This window comes from Oncorhynchus tshawytscha, linkage group LG27 (assembly GCF_018296145.1).
Source record: "Oncorhynchus tshawytscha isolate Ot180627B linkage group LG27, Otsh_v2.0, whole genome shotgun sequence".
NCBI classification, from domain to species: domain Eukaryota; kingdom Metazoa; phylum Chordata; class Actinopteri; order Salmoniformes; family Salmonidae; genus Oncorhynchus; species Oncorhynchus tshawytscha.
This window is the reverse complement of record NC_056455.1, coordinates 7,151,251-7,177,709: the sequence shown is the minus strand read 5'-3', so window position 1 is coordinate 7,177,709 and position 26,459 is coordinate 7,151,251. Positions and strand designations below refer to the sequence as shown.

General features: G+C 42.6%; 1 protein-coding gene and 1 non-coding gene across 3 annotated transcripts; one reads left to right on the top strand and one right to left on the bottom strand.

Moving 5' to 3' along the window:
* Positions 1-6,971: 6,971 nt before the first annotated feature.
* trnac-gca lies at positions 6,972-7,043 on the bottom strand. The gene has a single exon. It is a non-coding gene; the product is annotated as a tRNA-Cys (tRNA).
* Positions 7,044-9,310: 2,267 nt separating this feature from the next.
* Positions 9,311-24,474, top strand: LOC112225958 (plexin domain-containing protein 1). 2 transcript variants are annotated; one of them, XM_024390112.2, is made up of 13 exons: positions 9,311-9,499; positions 20,474-20,625; positions 21,160-21,303; positions 21,406-21,475; positions 21,662-21,784; positions 21,876-21,994; positions 22,132-22,231; positions 22,340-22,432; positions 22,591-22,672; positions 22,754-22,814; positions 22,933-23,059; positions 23,463-23,620; positions 23,738-24,474. In XM_024390112.2, the coding sequence occupies exons 1-13, from the start codon at positions 9,424-9,426 to the stop codon at positions 23,855-23,857; spliced, it is 1,425 nt and encodes a 474-aa protein (XP_024245880.1). In that variant the 5' UTR covers positions 9,311-9,423; the 3' UTR covers positions 23,858-24,474. The 2 variants fall into 2 exon arrangements, with proteins under 2 accessions (XP_024245880.1, XP_024245881.1); XM_024390113.2 differs by lacking the exon at positions 9,311-9,499 and adding an exon at positions 17,758-17,809.
* Positions 24,475-26,459: the final 1,985 nt, after the last annotated feature.

Below are 26,459 nucleotides of genomic sequence, written 5' to 3'. Positions count from 1 at the left end.
ACCATTTTACTGTAACAGTTATGATCAGGTAACATGTTTTTGACTGCCAGCTAATATTACTATTGCTATTGTCTTTTAAATTGTGTCTTGTACTTAAGATTGTCCACTGTGTGTTCCCCGAATACTTATGTAACTACTTTAACTTGGTCAGGGATAACCACAACTATTCCACTAGAAGGAGCAGTTGTGTAAAGTGCTTAAGTAAAAAATACTTTAAAGTACTACTTAAGTAGTTTTGGGGATATCTGTACTTTACTTTACTATTTCTATTTTTGACAACTTTCACTTTTACTTCACTACGTTCCTAAAGAAAATTATGTACTTTTTACTCCATACATTTTCCCTGACACCCAAAAGTACTCATTGCATGTTGAATGCTTAGCAGGACAGGAAAATTGTCCAATTCACACACATATGTCTAATTTGTAATGATGTCTAAGTGTTGAAGTGTACCCCTGGCTATCTGTAAAAATACACAAAAAAAACTATGGCGCCATCTGGTTTTCTTAATATAAGAAATTAGAAATGATTATACTTTTACTTTTGATACTTAAGTATATTTTAACAATTACATTTACTTTTGATACTTAAGTATATTTACAACCAAATAGTTTTAGACTTTTAATCAAGTAGTGTTTTATTGGGTGACTTTCACTTTTACTTGAGTCATTTTCTATGAAGGTATCTTTACTTTTACTCAAGAATGACAATTGGGTACTTTTTCCACCACTGAGATGGAGTGAAACCAAAATTGTTCCTTTCGGATTTAAGAGCAGTATGGGGAAAGAAACATTTTTGGAATAGTTGGGTTTCTGTCATTATTTGGATTCGTCTTCCAAAGAACTTGAAATGAATAACCATATTTTTTCTCACAAAAAAATGGCTAAATAGTAGCATGTCTACAGTATGTGGGTAAGAAATAAATTGCCCCATCTACTGGACAGGTAGTGGTACTACTTATACATTGTCATAAGGAAACAAAGATGAGTAAAATACTTGAATCAGGGTACTATGTGGGTGAGAAGAAAATGCCCCGGGTTAGTTTATGGGCTGACTTTTGGTGCCTATCGTGTATCATATTGTGATTGTCTTGTATATATTAGGGATTGCTTCAAATAAAGTGTTATTGTAACTTAACAACATTTTAAAAACAAATCTCGAACGCTTATTGTTGTATATATAAGGGGTAAATGAGATGAGGGTGATTAACCTGTCCAGGGTTCTGTTTGTCTATGGCAGGGATGGGCAACTTTGATGGGGGAGGGGGCAACAAAAAAATCGGAATTCATCACGAGGGGCCGCAGTTGCTTGCGGGTCTTCGTACCCACGCACCCAGTGTCACAGGAAGGCCAAGAAGATTATCGAGGATCTCAGCCACCCGAACCACGGCCTGTTCACCCCAGTACCATCTAAAAGGCAAAGACAGTACAGGTGCATCAAAGCTGGGACTGAGAGACTGATAAACAGCTTCTATCTCCAGGCTATCAGACTGTTAAACAGTTATCACGAGCCGGCCTCCGCCCAGTACCCTGCCCTGACACCTTAGACACTGTCCCTAGCGGGCTGCCAACCAGTACGCTACACTACACCTGTACATACAGTTGAAGTCAGAAGTTTACATACACTTAGGTTGGAGTCATTAAAACTCGTTTTTCAACCACTCCACACATTTCTTGTTTACAAACTATAGTTTTGGCAAGTCGGTTATGACATCTACTTTGTGCAATTTTTCTAAGAATTGTTTACAGACAGATTATTTCACTTATAATTCAGTGTATCACAATTCCAGTGGGTCAGAAGTTTACATACACTAAGTTGACTGTGCTTTTAAACTGCTTGGAAAATTTCATAAAATGAAATTAATTGACATCATTTGAGTCAATTGGAGGTGTACCTGTGGATGTATTTCAAGGCCTACCTTCAAACTCAGTGCCTCTTTGCTTGAAAATCAAAAGGAATCAGCCAAGACCTGGTCTGGTCTGGTTCAGTCTGGTTCATCCTTGGGAGCAATTTCCAAACGCCTGAAGGTACCACGTTCATCTGTACAAACAATAGTATGCAAGTATAAACACCATGGGACCACGCAGCCGTCATACCACTCAGGAAGGAGACGTGTTCTGTCTCCAAGAGATGAACGTATTTTGGTGCGAAAAGTGCAAATCAATCCCAGAACAACAGCAAAGGACCATGTGAAGATGCTGGAGGAAACCGGTATCTATATCCACAGTAAAACGAGTCCTATATCAACATAACCCGAAAAGCTGCTCAGCAAGGAAGAAGCCGCTGCTCCAAAACCTCCATAAAAAAGCCAGACTACGGTTTGCAACTGCACATGGGGAAGTACGAAGATCGTACTTTTGGAGAAATGTCATGTGGTCTGATGAAACAAACATAGAACTGTTTGGCCATAATGACCATCGTTATGTTTGGAGGAAAAAGGGGGAGGCCTGCAAGCCAAATAACACAATCCCAACTGTGAAGCACTGGGGTGGCAGCATCATGTTGTGGGGGTACTTTGCTGCAAGAGGGACTGGTGCACTTCACAAAATAGATGGCGTCATGAGGATGGGAAAATGATGTGGATATATTGAAGCAACATCTCAAGACATCAGTCAGGAAGTTAAAGCTTGGTCGCAAATGGGTCTTCCAAATGGACAATGACCCCAAGCATACTTCCAAAGTTGTGGCAAAATGGCTTAAGGACAACAAAGTCAAGGTATTGGAGTGGTCATCACAAAGCCCTGACCTCAATCTTATAGAACATTTGAAAAACTGAAAAAGCATGTGCGAGCAAGGAGGTCTACAAACCTGACTCAGTTACACCAGCTCTGTCAGGAGGAATGGGCCAAAATTCACCCAACTTATTGTGGGAAGCTTGTGGAAGGCTATCTGAAACGTTTGACCCAAGTTAAACAATTTAAAGGCAATGCTACCAAATACTAATTGAGTGTATGTAAACTTCTGACCCACTGGGAATGTGATGAAAGAAATCATTCTCTCTACTCTTATTCTGACATTTCACATTCTTAAAATAAAGTGGTGATCCTAACTGACCTAAGATTATGCTTCTTATGTAAGCCTTTCCTACTGCACTTCTCAGTAGTTGGTATTCAGACTTACCTTATGAAGGTGCGTACGGGATTTTGCAGGCGTGGTTCCCCTGCGCACGCTGAATAAATGTAGTTGAAATGCTGAAACCCTCTAACTTCCTAGCCAACAGATTTTCTCGTTGAGTTTTCATTTAAACAGGGTTTCCATTACATTTATCTTAAACCCAAAATACAGTGGTCCTTTTAGTTTGAAGTTTGATGGCAGACTCAATACAATATATCCAGCGAACGGGTTCAGAATATTAGGGATCAATGAAAGAAAAACATCTAAATATATGCATATTCATCTGTCGTTTCAGCACCAATTGGTAGACTTAAAATTACTCTGTCTTCACTGACATTTTCAACCTCTGCCTGACCCAGTCTGTAATACTTACATGTTTCAAGCAGACCACCGTAGTCCCTGTGCCCAAGAACATCAAGGTAACTTGTCTAAATGACTGCTGCCTGTAGCACTCACATCTGTAGCCATGAAATGCTTTGAAAGGCTGGCCATGGCTCACATCAACCTCATCATCCCAGAAACCCTGAACGCACTCCAATTCACATACCGCCCAAACAGATCCACAGATGACGCAATCTCTATTGCACTCCACACTGCCCTTTCCCATCTGGACAAAAGGAACACCTACAGCTCAGCGTTCAACGCCGTAGTGCCCACAAAGCTCATCACTATGCTAACATGCTGACCATCCTAACATGCTGATCATCACTATGCTAAAGTGACGCATGCGCGAGCGTTGCAAAATATTATTATTCAATCATTGCACCCACACTGCTCGCACACATCAATGAGTGTCTGCGTAGCCAGGTGCTAAAATAGAACTTGGTTCTATTTGTGACGCTTGACGCACTGCAAGTCCTGCCTCTCCTGTCTCCTCATTGGTTTTTAGGAGAATATACCCACGTGCCATCACCTCATTGGCTTTTAAGAGCATAGAGCACCTGGGTGATTGAAAGATGAACTGAGGCCCACACTCCAGTCCAGTCGATTGTGGTAATGCACCTTAAAGTTGGTTGCCAACCGCCATACAAAGTCCAAAGTAGAAGAAGAAGCCTAAAGGAGGAGAGATTACTTGCAAACAAACATTTACACTTTTATCTGTGGATTAATTGTCAGAGTAGAGGACCTTATGCATTTCAGGTAAAATAACAACGTAATGTTTATATCCCAGAACAAATTAGCAAGCAAAAGCTAGCTAGCTAAATTGCCATAAATGTTTAATGTTTTTCAACCTGTCCCCAAATGAATATAGTTGGTTCAGAGTTTGTTTTTATATTTCAACCTGCATGTCCTGATCGCATCTGATGCGGAGGGGATAAAATCAACATGCGAGTGATGGCGCATGCGGTCTGGTCAGCATGTTAGGTCCCTGCGACTGAACACCTCCCTCTGCAACTGGATCCTGAAGTTCCTGATGGGCCACCCCCCAGGTGGTGAGGGTAGGCAACAACATATTCGCCACGCTGACCCTCAACACGGGGGCCCCTCAGGGGTGTGCTTGGTACCCTCCTGTACTCCCTGTTCACCCACGACTGCGTGGTGGCGCATGACTACAACACCATCATCAAGTTTGCCGATGACACAACGGTGGTAGGCCTGATCACAGACGACAATGAGACAGCCTATAGGGAGGAGGTCAGAGACCTGGCAGTGTGGTGCCAGGACAACAACCACTACCTCAATGTGGGCAAGAAAAATGTGCTTATCATGGACTACAGGAAATGGAGGGCTGGACACACCCCCATTCACATCTACAGGGCTGTAGTGGAGCAGTTTGAGAGCTTCAAGTTCCTCTGTGTCCACATCGCTAATGACCTATCATGGTCCAAACACACCAACACAGTCGTGAAGAGGGCACGACAATTTCTCTTCTCCCTCAGGAGGCTGAAAAGATTTGGCGTGGGCCCGCAGATACTCAAAAGGTTCCACAATTGTGCCATTGAGAGCATCTTGACTGGCTGCATCACCTCTTGGTATGGCAATTGCTCGGCATCGGACTGCAAGGAGCTACAGAGGGTACATCACTGGGGCTGGACTCCCTGCCATCCAGGACCTTTATAGCAAGGCCCTAAAAATGGTCAAAGACACCAGCCACCCAAGTCATAGACAGTTCTCTCTGCTGTCGCACGGCAAGCTGTACCGGAGCGCTAAGTCTAGGACCAAAAGGCTCCTGAACAACATCTACCCCCAAGCCATAAGACTGATAAATAGTTAACCAAATAGCTAACCGGACTATCTGCATCAAGCATTTTTGCACTCTTTTTTGCACTCTTTTTGACTTTATGCACACACACGGAACTCTACCCACACACTTCAACACATACACTCACTCACTCACTCACACATACACACTGTCGTCATACACACACTTCCACACTCGTCACATATGCTGCTACTGTCTTATCTTTTCTGTTGCCGAGTCACTTTACCTCTACAGTATATGTACATATCGAACTCAATTTCCTCGTACCCTTGCACATCAACTCGGTACTGGTACCCCATGTACATAGCCAAGCTATCATTGCTCATTGTGTATTTATTCCAAGTTCAATTTTTTATGTATTATCCATTGTTTTTGTTGATCGTATCCTGCATTGTTTTGAAGGTGCCCTTAAGTAAGCATTTCACTGTTAGTCTACACCTGTTGTTTACGAAGCATGATTCGATTTGATCTTTTTAGGGGTTAGAAAAGTATTTATGAATCATAAAAAACTGGTTTGGAGAGCCTTTACACACGAAGGAAAGTACACGGTCGTTTGATTCCTTCAGAAAATTGGCACATTCAGTTCTTAAACCGATGGTAATGTTGGAAAATGATTGTACGTAGAATTATAATAGTGAGAATAGTGTACAATATACCCTCGTCTATTGCCTGCACTAACCGTGGAATTGTGTGATGACACCGCCAAGTATTGCGCCATGCGTCCGGTTCAAACTGTTGTGGCTTGCTCCAGCCGATTGCGCTCAGCTCAGAACGACCACATGGCCGTGACGGAGCTTACAGAGGAAGAAGATGAGGGTAAACGAAACAATGTAATTAAATAGGATGATAATGTAGGCTATACCAACTGAAGAGAACTAACAGTAAATTGTTGTTATTAGGCCTACTCACGGTCAATACTGATGGTGGCTAATATTTAACATGATATAAATAGGAAACAGGGTTCGCCTATAATTAAGACATTCGAGAGTACCCATCCCTGCAAGTTACAATAAAATGCTGTACAATTAAAATTCTGCATAACGGCACAGCATTTCATAAACTTTACTGTGGGAAAGTTGATATGCTTCGGTTTGCTGCCATGTGACTGGCTCAACATTTGTCTCTCGCGATAATAAGGCAAAAATATATCTATATCTATTTATATTTACAATTCCCTTCTTCAAACGGATTACTCATTTACCTAGCTGTTATCAACGGCTCTTATCAAGTTGTAAATTGCAGTGCATGATGAATGGTGTTATGTATGTCTATCAGAAAAAAATAAAGCAGATGCTTTTTCAACTTGGAACCGCTAGGTTCTTTAGACCTTATTCATGGTTTCCTTCTGCGCAAAGATGGTGACATTTTTAGGGAATTAAGTCAAGGTCAGAATCCAGACATTTGTAGACAGTTTTTCACCACACCATTTATTTGATCTCCACCCAAAACAAATAGCCGGTGAATAGCATGCTATTCTCAAACTCAGAATATACGTAGAGGGAGAACTACTGAAAGGGAATTAAGCTCCATTTATGTGCGTTTAACTCGTGTCGGAATCAGGCCCTTGTTTATCTCGGCCTTGCCTACCCAGTTAGTCACCAACCCACCATTGATAACAATTATTAGATCTGTTCTTAACGTTACAAAGAAAATGAGGGGGCACCCGGATTTGAACCGGGGACCTCTTGATCTGCAGTCAAATGCTCTACCACTGAGCTATACCCCCTGATATAGAGCCTAGGCACCAGAGGTCTTCTAGTAAATGTTCTGTCTAGGTGTTTTATAGGTTAGTGCTACTAGAACATTGCTCCACCTCTTGTAATAATAAAGTGTATGTTTTATTTTTATTTAACCTCGATTGAACTAGGCAAGTCAGTTAAGAACAAATTCTTATTTACAATGACAGCCTAACCCGGACAACGCTGGGTCAATTGTGTGCCGCCCTATTGGACTCCCAAACACGGCCGGTTGTGATACAGCCTGGAATCGAACCAGGGTCTGTAGTGATGCCTCTAGCACTGAGATGCAGTGCCTTAGACCGCTGTGTGTGTGTGTGTATGTGTGTGTGTGTGTGTGTTGTGTGTGTGTGTGTGTGTGTGTGTGTGTGTGTGTGTGTGTGTGTGTGTGTGTGTGTGTGTGTGTGTGTGTGTGTGTGTGTGTGTGTGTGTGTGTGTGCAGGGTTGGGTAGGATTCCTTCTAAATTAATTTTTTTACTAGTTACCTGTCCAAAATTGTTAATCAGTAACGTAACTTTTGGATTACCTACATTTTGTAACATAATCGGATTACTTTCAGTAACACACACACCGCATCCAGAACACAGAGCCAATATTTACCCAGCTGGCTGCAGAGCACAGGGGGATCAGATGTACAGACGCATGAAAGATATAAACAGAAACATGTAGAGAGAGAGAGACTGGGTCCCAGGGAGAGAGAGAGAGACTGGGTCCCAGGGAGAGAGAGAGAGACTGGGTCCCAGGGAGAGAGAGACTGGGTCCCAGGGAGAGAGAGAGACTGGGTCCCAGGGAGAGAGCCGGGGAAGAGAAAAAGAGAGGAGGCGGGTTAAAAAAAAGGCTATTAAAAAAAGGGGAATGAGGAAGATGGAGAGAGAGAGAGCTGTGTTAAATGAGAGGGAAAGAGTACAGAACTGAGAGGTGTTTGTAGTACAGGAGAGGAGCTGAATATGAGAAATAGTTTGGGTTGAAATGAGTGACACTGGGACAGCAGGACATTCTTCTGAAGTTTGTATTTTTACATCCAGATCCAACATGTTATTGACCTCTTTGAATCTGACTGACTCGTGGAAAAGCCTGAATGCATACTGACCACAGTATAATGTGAGTCATTTACAATTCAAGTCTTTCCCTCTATTAATGTTGTAATTCCCCAGATGACCAGTAGAGACCAGTGTAAGCAAATGAAATTGTGGGAGCTTATTCAGAACATGCTTATAGAAATTTGTTTACTGTAAAACCGAGATGTATTTTTTCATTGTGCAAGAGAATAGTCAGTTCTCTTGTACCCTTTCAATGTTCAATGACATTCTGAGTATCATGCCCTACTAAAATATGTCCCTAGCCCTAGTATGTAGACTACATTTTCCAGCAGTGAATCTCGTAAAGGCTCAACTGTCATTTCCTCACCAGCGTTCTCTAGCCTGATTCTTCGATGTGGAACTGATTGTAATGGAACAGCTGAGAGAGAAGCGGGGTGATGGTGGAGACGACCACACAGTGCTTGTAGAGCAAAGCTTATTTGAGCAGGATAACAGACAGAGCTGCTATCGCATGTGCCTGGAAATAAAACTGTAGCCAAACAAAACATGCAACTTTTTCATATGACCCACAAAACGTATGCTCAATACTCAGACAATATGGTTGTTTTTATTGACCAAATAAACATTCATAGCAGGGAGCATGGAATGCCAAAACTAAAGCTCTTATGGACAGTACCTGTAAATGTCATTGTGGTAATTATCTGGTATGGTGGCTGTATGGTTAGAAGTGCTGTTAACTGTTTGTTCATCAGTTTATAACCAGAAGGTCAATAGACAGATTCCGTGAAGAGATTGTAGTGTTTTTACTGCATTCATTTAGTTCTCTACAGCAGCCATGTCTGAACACAGAGAGACTATATCATTGTCCAGGGCTAGGAGATGCCATGGCATGCGTGTACTCCTCTACTCTTGAGCGCCCTAAGAGATAAGAGAGAGGGCTCCACTGTGATTCCAGATGATTTCACTAGCATCCCAGTCAAAATATGGAGGGAGAGAGACAGAACGTGGGGCACATCAAAGCAAAGAGGATGGATAGAAAACATGAGAGGCAGGACATGCAGGGAGAGAGAGAACACTTTCATCTCCTCAGCTGCTACTCCTTATCATCCCTCTGGCTTTGTAATCACCATGGCAACGGAAGGACAGCTTTAAGAGGGTGTTGTAGAGGGAGAGAGAGTGTGTAAGGGGAGAGAGCATGTGAGGGAGGGAGGGAGAGGGAGCTACAGGGTGACTGGGACCAGGAGAAACCGTGTAGTTGAAAGAGAAGAGAGGGAGAAGAAGGAAAAGAGAGTGAAGAGAGAGCTGTGTGTTTTTGTTGTTGCCAAACAACATGTGTCTCAGTGCCTTGCTACTCATCTGTCTCTCCCAGGCAGAGTTGGGGAGAGTTTGGGCTCAAGAACAAACAGGTAAGCTTTTCTTTCTCCCCTACCTCTTCTGTGTTTTCCATCCTGATTCTCTTTTCTCACTGTACTTCATCACCTTTTTTCACCTGTTGTCTCCTCCCTCCTCATGTCCCCCCCATGGATCACTCTCTCCATTACACTGGAGGTTGGTCTCACCTAAATTGGGGAGGACGGGCTTGTCGTAATGGCTGGAGTGGAGCTAGTGGACTGGTATCAAACACATGGTTTCAATGTGTTTGATGCCATTCCATTCGCGCCGTTATTATGAGCCGTCTTCCTTTCAGCAGCTTCCAATGCTTCACACAGCTTCTCTTCAGGTCAATCAGGTGTTGTACTTTCTGCCGTACAATAGTAACCTCATCCAGACTCTTCTCTACTTTTTAAAAAAGAAATCCCAGAATCATCCTTTATTTACATAATATATTCCATTTACATCTGTCCACCTCTCTCTCTCTCATGCTTCCATCCTAACACGTCAGTCACAGCAATTTATGATCACATGGAATAATAACTTTTGTATTTAACATAAAAAAGATGTGTGTGTGTCATGGCATTCTCTTTTTTTATATATCTCATGGCTTCAATGAACTACGTAGAGATGTCTTTGAAGACTGTTTTTTTTTACTAATTTACTTATATATGGAAAACGGTGCAGGTTCATGACTGTGTTTGGAAATGGGCAAACCCTTATACTTTTTGTTTGTGCAGAAAGGTTAGTGACCTAGTTTGCAATGAAAGTGTAACCATAAAGAAACACCATGTTCCAGAATGACTCAGAACAACAACCCACAAAACAGCATTACTTCTGCCTAAAATTAGATTTGGGCACATTTCTCCCTGCCACTCTGCTAGGCCTAAAAGTAGGGCAGTCCAGAGTGGGAAAGAAGAGGGGACAAGACAGAGAGAACAAAACGGTCGAGGAATGTATGCAAAAAGGTGGTAGCTTGATGAATCATGTTTTTTTTTCAAGAGATACCTGGTCCAACAGCATCAGGAGGAACAAAGCTTCAGACAAAACAACTTACATACACAAACACAACATTGACCAAAACTGTAGACACACATACCGTACAACAATGACATATTACTTGTGTGTTTGTCTGTACGTGTGTTGAAAGTGTATGCATTTCTGAGTGCTTGGAGTGTGACAGGAATGCTGGTAGACCGATGGAGGGGGATGCATCGTGATGTGTTTCTCCTAGCCATATAAAGCCTTTTATTAGAGATTGAGTACTTAGATTTGTCACTAGCCCTGTCCCACCTCGGCACTCCTCTTTCTATGACCTCCTCACTTCTCAATAAATCCTGTAAGCCTTATTAGCCAAATCTCTGCTCCCAAATTCATATTTTATTTCCCTTCACCAAGTACTCTTTGCTGAGTGTATTCCCCTTGTGACCTTTGGTTTGCTCCAATATTCAGATGAGAAAGGAAGATGTATCCCATTCTCCTTCCCTGATACTATCTACCACCTTCAAAACAGCAACAGCTCTTCCCTGATACTATCTACCACCTTCAAAACAGCAACAGCTCTTCCCTGATACTATCTACCACCTTCAAAACAGCAACAGCTCTTCCCTGATACTATCTACCACCTTCAAAACAGCAACAGCTCTTCACTGAGCTAAATTAATTGCTTTTCGTGTTGATCTTACACGGAATAAAATTTGATGATTTTATTTTTTACATGCAGTGTAAAAAAGCTGTTTGAAATAGGATCAAGTGGAGCTACCCCTCGAGAGCTATCTGCAGCAGCTAACGCAGATTATGAAAACACAGCTTGAGGGATGAAAATGAATTGTGAGGCTGCTGACCTCAGAGCTTGGCTCTGTTCTTTGTCCTGTTGAGAATTTCATTTAACAAACGACTTATGTCTGGTCCAGCCATACTGGGGCCAAGCCTGAACAGAATAAAAATGGAAAGGATAAATCTGGATATACTAAATATCTGTGTGGATGACATCAATAGATGTGATTTCGCTGTCGTGGAGATTTGGATCGGCAACAGCAAGGGTCATTGTGACATCTATACAGACACTTCTGGCAAGTTCCAAGAGAACAGAAGGATCCGTGAAGTAGGGATAGAGAGGCAGGGAGGGAGACAAAGGAACCTACAATCCTAAAGTGCAATTCTGACACTTTTCAACAGCATATTCATTATCTCCAGCAACGTACCAGTGGGCACATACGTGTTATCGTCACGTTTCTATGATCTGGGGTTAAAGAGATAAGAAGAAAGGTCATAAAATGTGCTTCTCTTTGATCTAGGATTAAAAAGAAACAAAATAAAACAGGGATTTTTAAAACCTTGATCCCAGTGTCACAGTGAAACCTCATAGTGTTTGAAAATCACAGTTTTTAAAATCTTTCAACTTTTCATGACATTTTTATTCTACAAAGTGTATAAATGCGCCGTTTTGACATATGTAGACAACGCTATTGTTCTGGAAATAATGAAAATGAGGGTGAAGAGTGGTGGAATTGCCCTTCGATTCTTTATTCAAATTAAAGAAAGTGATTTATTGGATGACGAGGCGTGATGTTGGCATTGGGGAATAAGACATGGTTCAGCCCTGATCTTCATTGAGATGCCTGACTGAGTTCGTTATGGGCTTTGTCTAATCATACAATGAAAACCAGAATTAATTCCTTTACCTCATCTACTGAGAGATTGGGTTTCACCATAACAGAGGAAGTGTGAGGTCATCACTGCTCTCTTGTTTTCATAGAAGAGATCTTGGTGTTTTTTCAGAATAGAAAATCTTGAAAGGCAATGCCATGACCTGGACACAAAGCCTAATAATGACCATACATTACAAAAATTCATCATAATAATGTCTGAAAAAATATATATTTAGCAATATTTCAAAAACAAAACTATGTTTTTCCCATATTAGATCAAAAGTTCACATTATAATTCAGGTATCGATGATCATTTGCTGTGGGTCTGTAGTTTCAAGTTCTTATTGTCACGTGCACAAGTACAGTGAAATGCCTTTCCTAATGCAGTAATCAATATCATTGCAGTGCTATAAAATAAAGTAGAACAAAAACACACAAGAAATAGAAACAAGAGCACGAGAAAGTAAGTATGCTATATACAGGGTCAGTGTCTATATCATATTTACAATGTGCAGGGATACTGGAGTGATAGAGGTAAGATGACCAGGCATCAAGATATATGATAAACAGAGTAACAGCAGTGCATATGATCATCGTATGTGAGTGTGTAGTCAATATGAATGTGTGCGTGTTATGTGTGTGTGTGAGCAAATGAAGTGCGTGTGCTGGAATGTCAGTGTGAGTGAGTGTGTAGAGTTCTGTTAGTGTGCAGAATTCTGTGAGTGTGTAGAGTTCTGTGAGTGTGTAGAGTTCTGTGAGTGTGTAGAGTTCTGTGAGTGTGTAGAGTTCTGTGAGTGTGTAGAGTTCTGTGAGTGTGTAGAGTTCTGTGAGTGTGTAGAGTTCTGTGAGTGTGTAGAGTTCTGTGAGTGTGCATGGAGACAGTGCAAAACAAAAAGAAAAAAGAAGGTACTCATGTTCATATGATCAGCCACATTGAGTTGAGCTGTGGAAGTAATGTGCCATCCGGCTGATCCTGAGCCAGCCCTAGCAGCCTCTCCCATGCAGGAAAGGGTGTGCCCTCTTGTCTCCCGGTCTGACTGACCACTCACAGAAACAGGCCTGGAAATATGGGCTGAGTGGTTTCATAGCATCAGGGTGACTTTAGTGCTCAGGCCAGAAGACTGACTGTCTATCTGCCTATGAGCGGTAGCTTAAACTTGACCTTGTTTATGCCTGAGAGAGGGTGGGGGCAGATGACCCTCCCGTTAAATTAGTTTGGCCTCTAGTTCTATCCTTTTGGTCATTTAAAATAGTATTTTAGCATACCTGGACTCCAATTGTTTTAGACAATTAATATCAAATGAAAGCCTGAGGTATGTGACTAAGTGACAGTTGCCTGTGATAAAGCAGGCCAGAGTCTGTGAGCCTTCTATTCTAACAGAAGAGGTGTTTATGTTATAATGGTATTCTCACTTGTCATATCCTATTTGTCCTCTGTCATCAGGCATTCCAATACATCAGTGGTTCCCAGACTGTGGGGCCAAGGGGTCAGTTGGGCTTTCAACTTACCTTTAAAAGTTGTAGTAGCAGAACACACCAAATTGGGTAGTGTATTTGCAGTTTTCCTCCTGCAGTGTCAGACATCGCAGACCTTAGAGAGATATTTATTACAATTTGTCAGAAATGTCCAGATCAACTAGCCCATGTTAGCTAACGTTGTTTAGGTAGATTTTTTGCCCATTGATTTTGTTGTAATGTTTGAGTCACTCAGAGACCACATGAACAAACAGGACGTTCACCAATGATGGAAGGGGGGCAGAGTGAAAAAGTTTGGGAGCCACTGCAATACTGTATAATGATATATCACCCCCTCCTGTTGATTTTAAAAACAGACCTTCTCGAACACCATAGTCACACATGCCTGATTCTTCAAACTCGTTCTGTGTTCTCTCTCCCATCTGGGGAGATGACCCTGGATTGTAGTACTGTGCTGAAACTGAGTTCACAAGAGAATTGGAAGTTGTAGCCATAGAAATAGAACGGTCCTATATGTTTCACATCACCGACCATACCACACCTAATTTCCCCAGAAACACGCTGGCAAACGCATACGTCTATGAGGAAAGCGTGACACCAAAGAGCCAATTAGACTTCTTTCATTTTATTTTGCAGACCATCCCTGTACTTTACCTCAAAAAGAGCAAGGATACGAAACAAATCTAGGACCAAATCTCTCTCGTGACACTACCCACTATCATTGGCCTCTCACTCTTTTAGCATTGTAGTTGTCCTTTAGTCCCCCTCCATTTCATATCTCCCCCTTCACAGCCCCTCTACATACTTCTTATCTCGACTTGAAGCCTCTTGGTGTATTTAATTAGTCTCCCCCCTGCTCTGGGTATAATAGTCTGTAGGGTTATTCCATATAATTACTAGCCGTGGTGCTCGTCGGTTTGTTTCTGCTCGCAGTAGGTAGCCTACCAGTTAAGAGAGTTGGGACAGTAACTGAAAAGGTTGCTGGTTCAAATACCTGAGCTGACCAGCTGAAAGAAATGGCCAAGCAGGCAGTAAGTAGCCTACCAGTTAAGAGTGTTGGGATAGTAACTAAAAGGTTGCTGGTTCAAATACCCGAGCTGACTTCCAAACATATAGTTTGTCTTGACAACGGAGCAGGGCAAAAGCACAACCAGATCTGGGACCAGGCTATAGAATGCATAGGAATTTAACAGTGATTTATAGGATCTATATCAGTTATATACATCCAGTTGGACAGTGCAGAAACAAACATGTACTACACTGCACATTTTGTTTGAAATAGACCAGAGTGTACCATGTAGGAATGTCAAGTGATAATGGCGATAAAACAAGACATTTATGATTTACAAATATGATGGAATGATAAACCCCTGGTTTCCTGAGTCTATTTGAGATGGGGGTGGGGGGGTTAACCTTAGCTGCATGTAAACCCTCTTCACTCCCAACAATCATCCTACTAGCGTAGGACATGCAAAACACAGTCTGGATGGAAGCGTGACTCTTTACCACAACAGTCCTTTACTATTAGGAAGTGACATCTCTTCCTCCACCTCCTGCCCTCCTCTCAGTCCTGTAGACAGGCAGGCTCCTCTTGTCTTGGTGATTAGCCAGTGATTTAAGTACCGATGGCCTTAAGGGTTTTATTCTAGACCACTTAACTTGATCAGAGCTGGCCAACTACAGCCCTGCTCCCTACACCCCTTAGCTCCCTCTACGCATTCCACTTGCAGGTTATTTCAGTGTTTGGTTTAGGTTTCTGTTAATATGCTAAACATTGGCTTGTTTCTGACATCTGAAAAGAAGCCTCATGTACAAACTGTTGGCTAGTGTTAGTCAAGCACCAGATTATTTTTTTACTTAATCAGGTCAAATCAGTAAGGAACAAATTCTTATTTACAATGACCGCCTACCCTGGGCCAATTGTGCGCAGCCGTATGGGACTCCCAATCACGGCCGGATGTGACACAGCCATCTTCAATTTAGGATTAAATATACCTAAACATTCTGAAGAGTTAACATGAATGAAGTGATTTGATTCAGTAAGGGCACTGGTAATATACAATTCATGCCTGTGCCAGTCAGGGTTGATTCCACCCAGTTAGTGCAACAAAATCTGGTAACAAAAAAATGCCGTGTTCTGAGTCGGAGTTCTATCACATCCGGTATCCGAAAATAACGAACATCTCGATACCTCTGATCTAGCAAGCACATTCAAACGTGAACAGACTGCACATTTTATAACTGGTAAAATATTGAAAATGTTTGAGCACGGGCTTTCGACCAGAATCATCATTTAGATCCGCCTGTTACCCAGCTCAATTTGATCTGCTCAACAAGTTTTTTCCAGAGAAAATCACCAGAGCAGCAGAGACGAACTCTTCGCGGCAGCCATACTGACCACGGCATGTTCATGGTGATGCCACTGGGAAGAATGAGCGTCACGGAGTGAATTTCTTTGCTTTTTTGTTTGCCATATGCCTACCGATATTCGACTTCCTGTCGTCTACTGAAAGCAAGAGACAAAACAGTAAACATGTAGTACAGGAAAGCGCATAAATGTAGGGTTAGAAGAAAGTCTCCGTTTGAAAAATAAACACGTGCGGGTGAGATTTATATAGTACGTGTGACGTCATGAACACACCCCATCTTTGAGTAGGACAAAATATTCCTAAAAGTTGCGCAACATTGAAGCTGTTTGGAGCAGGCAGGCAGGTTCACCAGAAAAAAACGAATAATGTAATGATGACGCTGATAATAACTGAGATTTACTGTATGATAAAGCAAAATAGTCCAATGCAGATAACAACAACAAAAAATGTTAGTAAACTCAGCAAAAAAAAAAACGTCAATTTTTCAGGACCCTGTCTTTCAAAGATAATTCGTAAAAATCAAAATCCAGATGGTAGGCAATTAAGGTCACAGTTATGAAAACTTAGGACACTAAAGAGGCCTTTCTACTGACTCTGAAAAACACAAAAAGAAAGATGCTCAGGGTCCCTGCTAATCTGTGTGAATGTGCCTAAGGCATGCTGCAAGGAGGCATGGGGACTGCAGATGTGGCCAGGGCAATAAATTGAATGTCCGTACTGTGAGACGCCTAAGATAGCGCTACAGGGAGAAAGGACAGACAGGCAGACCACGCGTAACAACACCTGCACAGGATTAGTACATCTGAGTGTAACCATGTGAAATGGCTAGCTAGTTAGCGGTGGTGTGCGCTAATAGCATTTCAATTTGTGACATCACTCGCTTTGAGACCTTGAAGTAGTGGTTCCCTTTGCTCTGCAAGAGCCTCGGCTTTTGTGGAGCGATGGGTAACAATGCTTCGTGGGTGTCAGTTGTTGATGTGTGCAGAGGGTCCCTGGTTAGAGCCCGGGTTGGGACGAGGGGACGGACTAAAGTTATACTCCATACATTGATGCTATTGACCCGGATCACTGGTTGCTGCGGAAAAGGAGGTCAAAAGGGGGGTGAGTGTAACCGATGTGAAATGGCTAGCTAGTTAGCGGTGGTGCGCGCTAATAGCGTTTCAATCAGTGACGTCACACGCTTTGAGACCTTGAAGTAGTGGTTCCCCTTGCTCTGCAAGAGCCTCGGCTTTTGTGGAGCGATGGGTAACGATGCTTCGAGGGTGACTGTTGTCTGTGTGCAGAGGGTCCCTGGTTCGAGCCCAGGTTGGGGCGAGGAGAGGGATGGAAGCTATACTGTTACACGAGCATCACACCTGCGGGACAGGTACTGGTTGGCAACAACAACTGCCCGAGTTACACCAGGAACGCACAATCCCTCCATCAGTGCTCAGACTGTCCACAATAGGCTGGACTGAGGGCTTGTAGGCAGGTCCTCACCAGGCAACAACGTCGCCTATGGGCACAAACCCACCGTCGCTGGACAAAACAGGACTGGCAAAAAGTGCTCTTCACTAACGAGTCGGGGCTTTGTCTCACCAGGGATGATGGTCGGATTTGCGTTTATCGTCGAAGGAATGAGCGTTACACGAGGCCTGTACTCTGGAGCGGGATCGATTTGATCGGATTGAGCTTGTTGTCATTGCAGGCAATCTCAATGCTGTACGTTACAGGGAAGACATCCTCCTCCCTCATGTGGTACCCTTCCTGCAGGCTCATCCTGACATGACCCCCCAGCATGACAATGCCACCAGCCATACTTGTAACGGATGTCGTCTGGAGATAGAGAGGAGGACCAAGGTGCAGCATGGTAAGTGTTCATGTCTTTTTAATAAACAAACTGAACACTGGAACAAACCAATAAACGATGTGAACAAAACGAAACAGTACCGTGTGGCCCAAACACCCACAAACCAAAAGTGAAACCCAGGCTACCTAAGTATGATTCTCAATCAGGGACAACAATTGACAGCTGCCTCTGATTGAGAACCATACTAGGCCGAACTCAAAAACCAACGTAGAAAAACAAACATAGACTGCCCACCCCAACTCACGCCCTGACCATACTAAAACAAAGACAAAAACAAAGGAACTAAGGTCAGAACGTGACATTACTGCTCATTCTGTGCGTGATTTCCTGCAAGACAGGAATGTCAGTGTTCTGCCATGGCCAGCGAAGAGCCTGGATCTCAATCCCATTGAGCACGTCTGGGACCTGTTGGATCGGAGGGTGAGGGCTAGGGCCATTCCCTCCATAAATATTCGGGATCTTGTAGGTGCTTTGGTGGAAGAGTGGGGTAACACCTCACAGCAAGAACTGGCAAATCTGGTGCAGTCCATGAGGAGGAGATGCACTGCATTACTTAATATAGCTGGTGGCCACAGCAGATACTGACTGTCCATTTTGATTTTGACCCCCCTTTGTTCATGGACACATTATTCCATTTGTGTTAGTCACGTGTCTGTGGAACTTGTTCAGTTTATGTGTCAGTTGTTGAATCTTGTTATGTTCATACGAATATTTACACATGTTAAGTTTGCTGAAAATAAACGCAGTTGACAGTGAGAGGACGCTTCTTTTTTTTACCGAGCCTATTTAAAGTTGACCTTTGCCACATGTTTTTTTTCTGAAGGCTGAGGAATGGGCCTAGAGAAATGCAACCACTCTCAAATTCATAGTCAGAGCTATGGATGCAAGGACTGTCCATCCATGATATCAAAAGTATAGTTGTAACTATGTTTTGAGGCTATACAGTGTTGGTGGTTTCCATTTCCATTATGTACAACGATTGGAGTAAAACACGCTTGTATGTTCTGATGGTGTACAACAGTTGAACTATACTCATGAGGTATTTATAAGTTATATTCTTCAGGATATAATGGCTATATATCATTCATTTGTCCATTAATTTATGTAGCAACTAAGGATTCTAGCTGTAAAGGTATAGTTCACTCAAAACGTATATATTTTAGTATTTTGGTCATTAGTGCAATGAATACAATCCCCCAAAAACGTCAGCAGTGAAGTTTTCAAGATAAAGCTTGATATACAACGTTATCTCGCAACTGTATTCTATACAGAAATGCACTATAAAAGATAGAATGCACGTACAATGCTCTGTGCACATAAAACACAACACTGCTGACATAAACGAGAAGGCTTGGATGTTGCAAACATTGCTAGCCAGCATCTTTATGACACTGGATGGTGAAAGGCCAGCAGAATTAGCAATGGAATGTAGCTAGCATAGACAACAACATCCCCAGCGCCACACATTGACAACCTCTCCAGCACCACTCATGTCAAACACCTCCTGACTTAGCTAGATGAACTGGCAACTAACCATCTCAATAACTCACAAGCAATTGCCATGCAGGGCCAGAATAAACAAACAAAAATGACAGCAACTGCACTGCACTAAGAAGTGTCCCAAACTGAACAAACCCCCTGCTTCCTGCCCCCTGCTCAAAGTACTGGGGGGGGGGTCCTATATGCATTCTTGTTGAGTCGGTGATTTCGGTAATTTCCGGACAGATAATCTCTATGTGGCTTTGCCCTGAGAAGCAGTATAACCAGATGCATTGTGGCCTTAAGCAGAGTGCTGTGGGGACGTGTGTTATCTGATAACAACGGAGGTCCTCAGAGATTTGTCCCTCCTAATCCCAGATGATCTCAAATCCACATTGAGTTATTTGTTTGGATAATGTTTTAGCAGAATGTTGTGGAACATATGCTGCATTGTAAGTTGCTTTGGGAACTGCTCACAACTTTGGCTCCAAGAGACAGAACATTGCAGTCCATGGGATATGCAAGACAAGGAGAGGAGGAGGAGGAGGAGAGAAAAGTAAAGTGGCAGACAAACAAGAAATCCCCAAGGCCTTTCTAGTTTGTTGTATTGTGATTAGACTGTGGTCCAGCCATCACACATTTTAATGTGTGTGTGTGCGTGTGCAGTAGCTTTGTGGTCGTTGAACTCAATTCTAATCTTGGTAGTGTTTTCAGTAGTTAATTACTTTTTTCTGCCATGGGTGTAGCTAACTACTGAACTACACACAACTTTTTTTTAGCAAAAAGAACATCTGGGTGATGTAGGCAAGAATGTCCTTTCTTTTTTCAGCATTAGACTTGCCTAATTCTCACTTTAAACTGATTTGTGTTAATGTGCTAAATTACACATTCTGTTGACATCTGACTCCAGAGCGATTTTTCACAGAGTAGTTTTGATGTAGTGAACTACTTTTTCAAAGGAACTTTAGTTAAGTAAACTATATTTTTCTTAAGGCTAGCTTGAGTGTAGCTTAACTTCTACCAGTGAGCAGTAATTGGTTTCTTGGTTAAATATTTTCAGAGAAACTTCCCCAACTCTGCCTAAAGCAAATGCCTGATTTGTTTGTAATTTGAGTGGGTTCAAACATGAATCTTCTGACTGACACTGACTTGATCTGTGTCACTGACTCACTGTGTTTTGGACAGAGATGCGGTATCATGTGAATGGACAGCAGCATGAGAAGCCATCACACAGGACCCCCAGAGAGCCGTGGCTGGGTTACGCCAGGGTGGCCAGGGAAGTACTGGGAGGAGGACTGACCATTGACACCCTACCAGACAACATGACACACTTAGTGGTGAGTGGCGCTGGGTCAGTGGTCCAACAACACACTAGTGTGGGCAAGATGCGAGATTCGCTTCTTCTAGTTGTTCCAGTTGTGGTGGTAGAATACTGCTCCCTGCTGGCCTTAGACAAAACATACCCTCTGCATTAGACTGCAGAGTATTTTGAAAAGAGTTGAACAACGCAGATCCAATCAAATTGCAGTGAATCATTTTAACCTCGCTGCTGAAATGTACAGTCCAAGACATTCAAGGATATCCTAAGGTTTCTAAAAGCGTATCCCTTTAGCTTATGTAGTATGCAACCTGCATTCTTTATATTTAGTATCCCTCTCTTGTAATACTACTATGTAATAAACTGGAGACTGGAACTCAATGTAGAGTGTGTGTTTGTTTGTTTGTTTATGTGGGCCTGCATTCAAATGCTGCTTGTTGCTGTTGTTCATTATAACATCTCCCCTCCGCCCCTTCTCACACCATTATTCCATCTCTCCCATCTCATCCCTCAACTTCTCCTCTTGCCCTCACCTCTACTGTTTCTATAACAGGAGGACGCTGGTAAGTATTATTCGTGGCGTAGTTTTGGCCCTGATGACCAGCGCACAGATGAACTCTGGGTAGATCTAAATGACCTAGGGCATGGCCAAGTCAGAATGCATGGCATTTTGTCCAACACACACAGACAGGCTGCGGTGAGTCATACACACAGTTACACACACACACACACACACACATGCGCGCGCACGTGCACGCGCATCTCATTTCCCTCCCTCTCTCTCTTCCTCATATTCCAGAAGGTCGCCCTCTCATTTGACTTCCCCTTCTACGGACATTATTTGAGGCAGATTACCATAGCAACAGGAGGTATATTTCATTATTCTTCCGACACATGGCAAGTTGTTCAAACTCAGATGGAGCCACTTATCATAATGCTTCCTTTCTACTCCCTGCTTGTTACTTACGTTAAGCCTAGAAGGAATGAACTATTGTAACTACCAGTTGCCACTTGCCATGCATCTCCATAGAACCCTGACCTCTGACCTTCCCCAGGATTTATTTTCATGGGAGAGGTCACACACCGCATGCTGACAGCAACACAGTACATCGCCCCCCTCATGGCCAACTTTGACCCCAGCTTCTCCAAGGAGTCTATTGTGCAGTACCTGGACAACGGTGAGCCATAGAGTAACATTCAGACAGCGCTTGTTATTTGACTTTTGACCCTTGGTTGACCTCTGTGTGACCTGTCCTGTACTGACCACAGGTGAGGTGTTTGTGGTGCAGTGGGAGCGGGTGAGACTCCACGGGAGGGAAGCAGAGGGGGCATACACCTTCCAGGCTGCCCTGCACCTCACGGGGACCATCACCTTCAGCTACAGAGATGTGAGTGGGACTTACAACATGCACACTTATGAACCTTGTTCAACACGTCTTTGATTTTAATGTACTCCATCTTAACACAGTCACACTTTTCGGTTTCTCTGTCCATTTGTCTCTACCTGTCAATCTTGCTCTTTCAGATACCTTTGCCAGTGGAGGTGATAAGTTCTGCTGAGCACCAAGTGAAGGCAGGGTTGTCAGATGCATTCATGGTAAACCTGCAATCCCCTCAATCCTCAGGTTAGCACCAAAGGGTTCCCTAACCCTAACCCACAGTTATCCAGTTTGGAAAATCTTTGATGTCAAAAACTTTTGCTAAAATTATCTGAAATTATATCTCCCACATAGATGCCCAACGTCGGCTCTACGAGTACCATCGGTTGGACATCGATACAACTAAGATCACCAACAACTCTGCCTTTGAGTTCACTGCATTGCCAAGTAAGCAGCTAATCTCTATCCCTCATACAGTCCTCTCAGACATTTCATCCTCAATAACCAGTCACAGGCACAGCTTAGTATGATGTTAATGCCAATGCCAATCATGTCACTGCAGAATCAAAACCCAGGTCTCTCTGTCTCTCCCTCCCTCTGTCCAGCCTGTCTGCAGCATGACAGCTGTGAACTCTGCCTCTCGTCCAACCTAACCTCTGGCTGTACCTGGTGCAACATCCTCCAGAGGTGAGCAGGAGAGGAGTGTAGGTCGCTATCTGAATAAAGGAGTCCTTGTTCCTTTGTGTTTGACATCTGTGTCTGTTTCAGGTGCTCAGACGGAATGGACAGACACAGGCAGGAGTGGCTGGACTACGCCTGTTCAGAAGAGGTAGAATTGGGCAATGTCAATGAACGTTCACATACTTTACATGTACTGTACATCAAATGTAAATCACAGTCTCAGCTTCTTCTGTTAAAACCACAATTCCCATCCATTATATGGACAGGCCAAAGATGTTACATGTGAGGATTATTCCATGGGGAGACCAGACAGCTCCATTGACCCTTCAGTTCCCTCAGACTCTGAGGTCACCACTCCCCTTGGGTCCCTACTAGAAGGCCCTGCCACGGAGAGTAAGTCAAGTGTGTAAATGAGTGTGCCGGGGAGGGTTTATATCGGAGTATCAGAGTTCAACTGTGCATGTAGCAGTGTTAAACAGAGCTAGAAGGCCCTGCATAGTAATGCCCTAGTGCTCAGTGTCGGTCTTTAGCCGGTGCCTACAGTAATCTGAGTGTTCTTAGAACATGCAAAGAAATTGCACAGAAATGAAGTTCAGGAAAATAACAATGGAAGCAGTTTGAGTCCTAACTGCTCAATATTCAAACTGATCCTACATTTGAGCTTCCTCCAGATGACACCAAACGTGTGATTCGATACAATGGTAACGGTGGGTGGTATCTTGATTCACTTTGAATTGTGTGTATGGAGCCATGTTTACAGGATTTTGATTGTACATGGTCTCTCTTTCCTGGTTAGACGTGAAGACAGGCCCCCCGAGACAACACGACGGGTCAGCTCACACAGGAGTTATAGCAGGTGTAGTAGCTGCATTGGTGCTACTGCTGGCTCTGACACTGCTGGCTCTTTACGTCAACTCTCCTCCTTCTGCTGCTTCACCCCTCTACTTCTTACAGGTTAGTAACACTATCAGGGCTCACATTCAACCAGCCCTGTCCTGTTAAATGTAGACTTCTCCTCCCATTCTCTTTAACCTTTTAAAAACAATGATTTGTGTGATCTCATTTCAATAGCGACGCAACAGCTACTGGCCATCCATGAAGTTCAGGAAGCAGGGATTCCACTCCAGCTACGCAGAGGTGGAGGTCGAAGGTCATGAGAAGGAGGGAATCATAGAAGCTGGCCAGTGCTGACCGGACTGAGGAGCAACTGGATGATGAGGAGATAAAAATGAGTTTGTAGGAGAGGATGGAGTGAGCTTAGAGCTACACACACATCCCTTACTCCATTACACAAATAATGTTTTTCTGTTCATTCATTTTTCAATAATCACCTCAATATAGTCCCTGTCTTTATTGGCAAAAAAGTGGGTGGCATTTTATATCATTTTTGGCGGACAAAGTCTTCTACTCTTCTTTTAAACGTCCGCTACTCAGGTTTTAGGGAACGGGACAAATGGGAAGAGGCCACTTTTAGGCTTTGCTAGAATTTCTTTGTTCAGTGTGGGTGTGGATGAGTTCCAAGTTTCTCACCATTTACCACACACCTCCATGGGATGTGTAACTGGAATAAACTGAGATACATTATGACTATCAACATCCATGGAAAAAACACTATAAAGGATTCTGTATCCCTGCACTTCCATGACAAGAACAAAGACCAGTTGTGGCTGTTCTTCAATGATCATCTCTGCAACTTCTTTTTTATTGTATAGTTAATGTTTGAATGTTTTGTTCCTGTATTGCTTTTTAAAAAATGTACAGTACCAGTCAAAAGTTTGGACACACCAACTCATTCAACAGTTTTTCTTTATTTTTACTATGTTCTACATTGTAGAATAATAGTGAAGACATCACAACTATGAAATAACACATATGGAATCATATAGTAACCCATTAAGTGTTAAACAAATCAAAATATATTTTGGATTCTTCAAAGTAGCTACCCTTTGCCTTGATGACAGCTTTGCACACTCTTGGCATTCTCTCAACCAGCTTCACCTGGAATGCTTTTCCAACAGTCTTGAAGGAGTTCCCACATATGCTGAGTACTTGTTGGCTGCTTTTCCTTCACTCTGCGGTTCAACTCATCCATACCATTTCAATTGTGTTGAGGTCGGGTAATTGTGGAGGCCAGGTCATCTAATGCTGCACTCCATCATTCTCCTTATTGGTCAAATAGCCCTTGCACAGCCTGGAGGTGTGTTGGGTCATTGTCCTGTTGAAAAACAAATGATAGTCCCACTAAGCGCAAACCAGATGGGATGGCGTATCGCTGCAGAATGCTGTGATAGCCATGCTGGTTAAGTTTGCCTTCAATTCTAAATAAATCACAGACAGTGCCACCAGCAAAGCATCCCCACACTTTCACACGTCCACCTCTATGCTTCACGGTGGGAACCGCACATGCGGAGATTTTCCGTTCACCTACTCTGCGTCTCACAAAGACACGGTGGTTAGAACCAAATAGCTCAAATTTGGACTCATCAGACCAGGACAGATTTCCAACAGTCTAATGTCTATTGCTCGTGTGGACTTGGTCTTTTACCAAATAGGTCTATCTTCTGTATACCACCCCTACCTTTTCACAACACAACTGATTGGCTCAAACGCATTAAGAAGGAAATACATTCCTACACATTTTAAAAAGACACACCTATTAAGTGAAATGCATTCCATGAAGCTGGTTGAGAGAATGCCAAGAGTGTGCAAAACTGCCATCAAGGCAAAGGGTGGCTACTTTGAAGAATCTCAAATATAAAATATATTTTGATCTGTTTAACACTTTTTTGGTTACTACATGATTCCATATGTGTTATTTCATAGTTTTGATGTCTTCACTATTATTCTACAATGTAGAAAATAGTAAAAGTAAAGAAAAACTGTTGAATGAGTTGGTGTGTCCAAACTTTTGACTGGTACTATACATGCCAAGAATGTATTTCATAAATTGATCAGAGGCAATTCAATGACTTCAAAACAGCAGAGTGCTCTTCATACAAGACTTTGACCTTACAAATTAAACCCAGATTGAGGATCATGTTTCGAAATACAGTACTTTCAAAGAATAAAGGCATTTGAATGAATAATCTTTAGTTGCAATGTCAACCATAACATTTAATTAAATTATAGTGGGCCCATGATTTCTGCACCCTGACCAGTGAAACCAATTCTGATTTGCGACAGCAGATGTCACCCAAACCAAATTTATTTGCAACTTTATTCCATGTAGGCCTACACAGTAGCCTACATACAGATTGTAGCAGATGGCATGATCATCATGTGGAATAAAAAGGGTTGGCGTGTATTCTGGATACATTTTCTATATGTCATATACACGATTTTGATATGCGCTTCTTCCACGGTAATTGTGGTTTCCACTAGATAGCACAGTCACACAATAAATAGTCTCTATCGAAAAAAACTAATGAAAACATACATTTTATTTTTGGTCTTAATTTAATATTAGGGTTAGACATACGTTTTGCAGTGTGGTCAAGTTGAGGGTTAAGGTTGGGGTTAGGTTTAAAAATCACATTTTAAGAAGATAAAATGCCGAAATGGGCGGGGTTTAAGACTTTGTGGCTGTGGTAACTATTGACGACCAGTGATGGTGGTGTGATAAATCTAGTTCCGCATTCCATGGAATCAACCAACTTAAAAGCATTGAGTATTGCTATTTGTGATGGATTTCACTATCAAATATAGTATACGCTGATCGATCTCCATAGATTGATATCTGATCACAGGATTTATCCAATTATAAACGCCGCCTTTGAAATCAAGCGTCTCTTTG

Bases quoted from the DNA above. Each gene is read 5' to 3' on its own strand.
- LOC112225958 (XM_024390112.2), top strand. From the start codon at position 9,424: ATGTGTCTCAGTGCCTTGCTACTCATCTGTCTCTCCCAGGCAGAGTTG. The intron at 22,433-22,590 runs GTAAGCAGCTAA...CCCTCTGTCCAG, and splicing joins TGAGTTCACTGCATTGCCAA to CCTGTCTGCAGCATGACAGC. The intron at 23,621-23,737 runs GTTAGTAACACT...TCATTTCAATAG, and splicing joins CACCCCTCTACTTCTTACAG to CGACGCAACAGCTACTGGCC.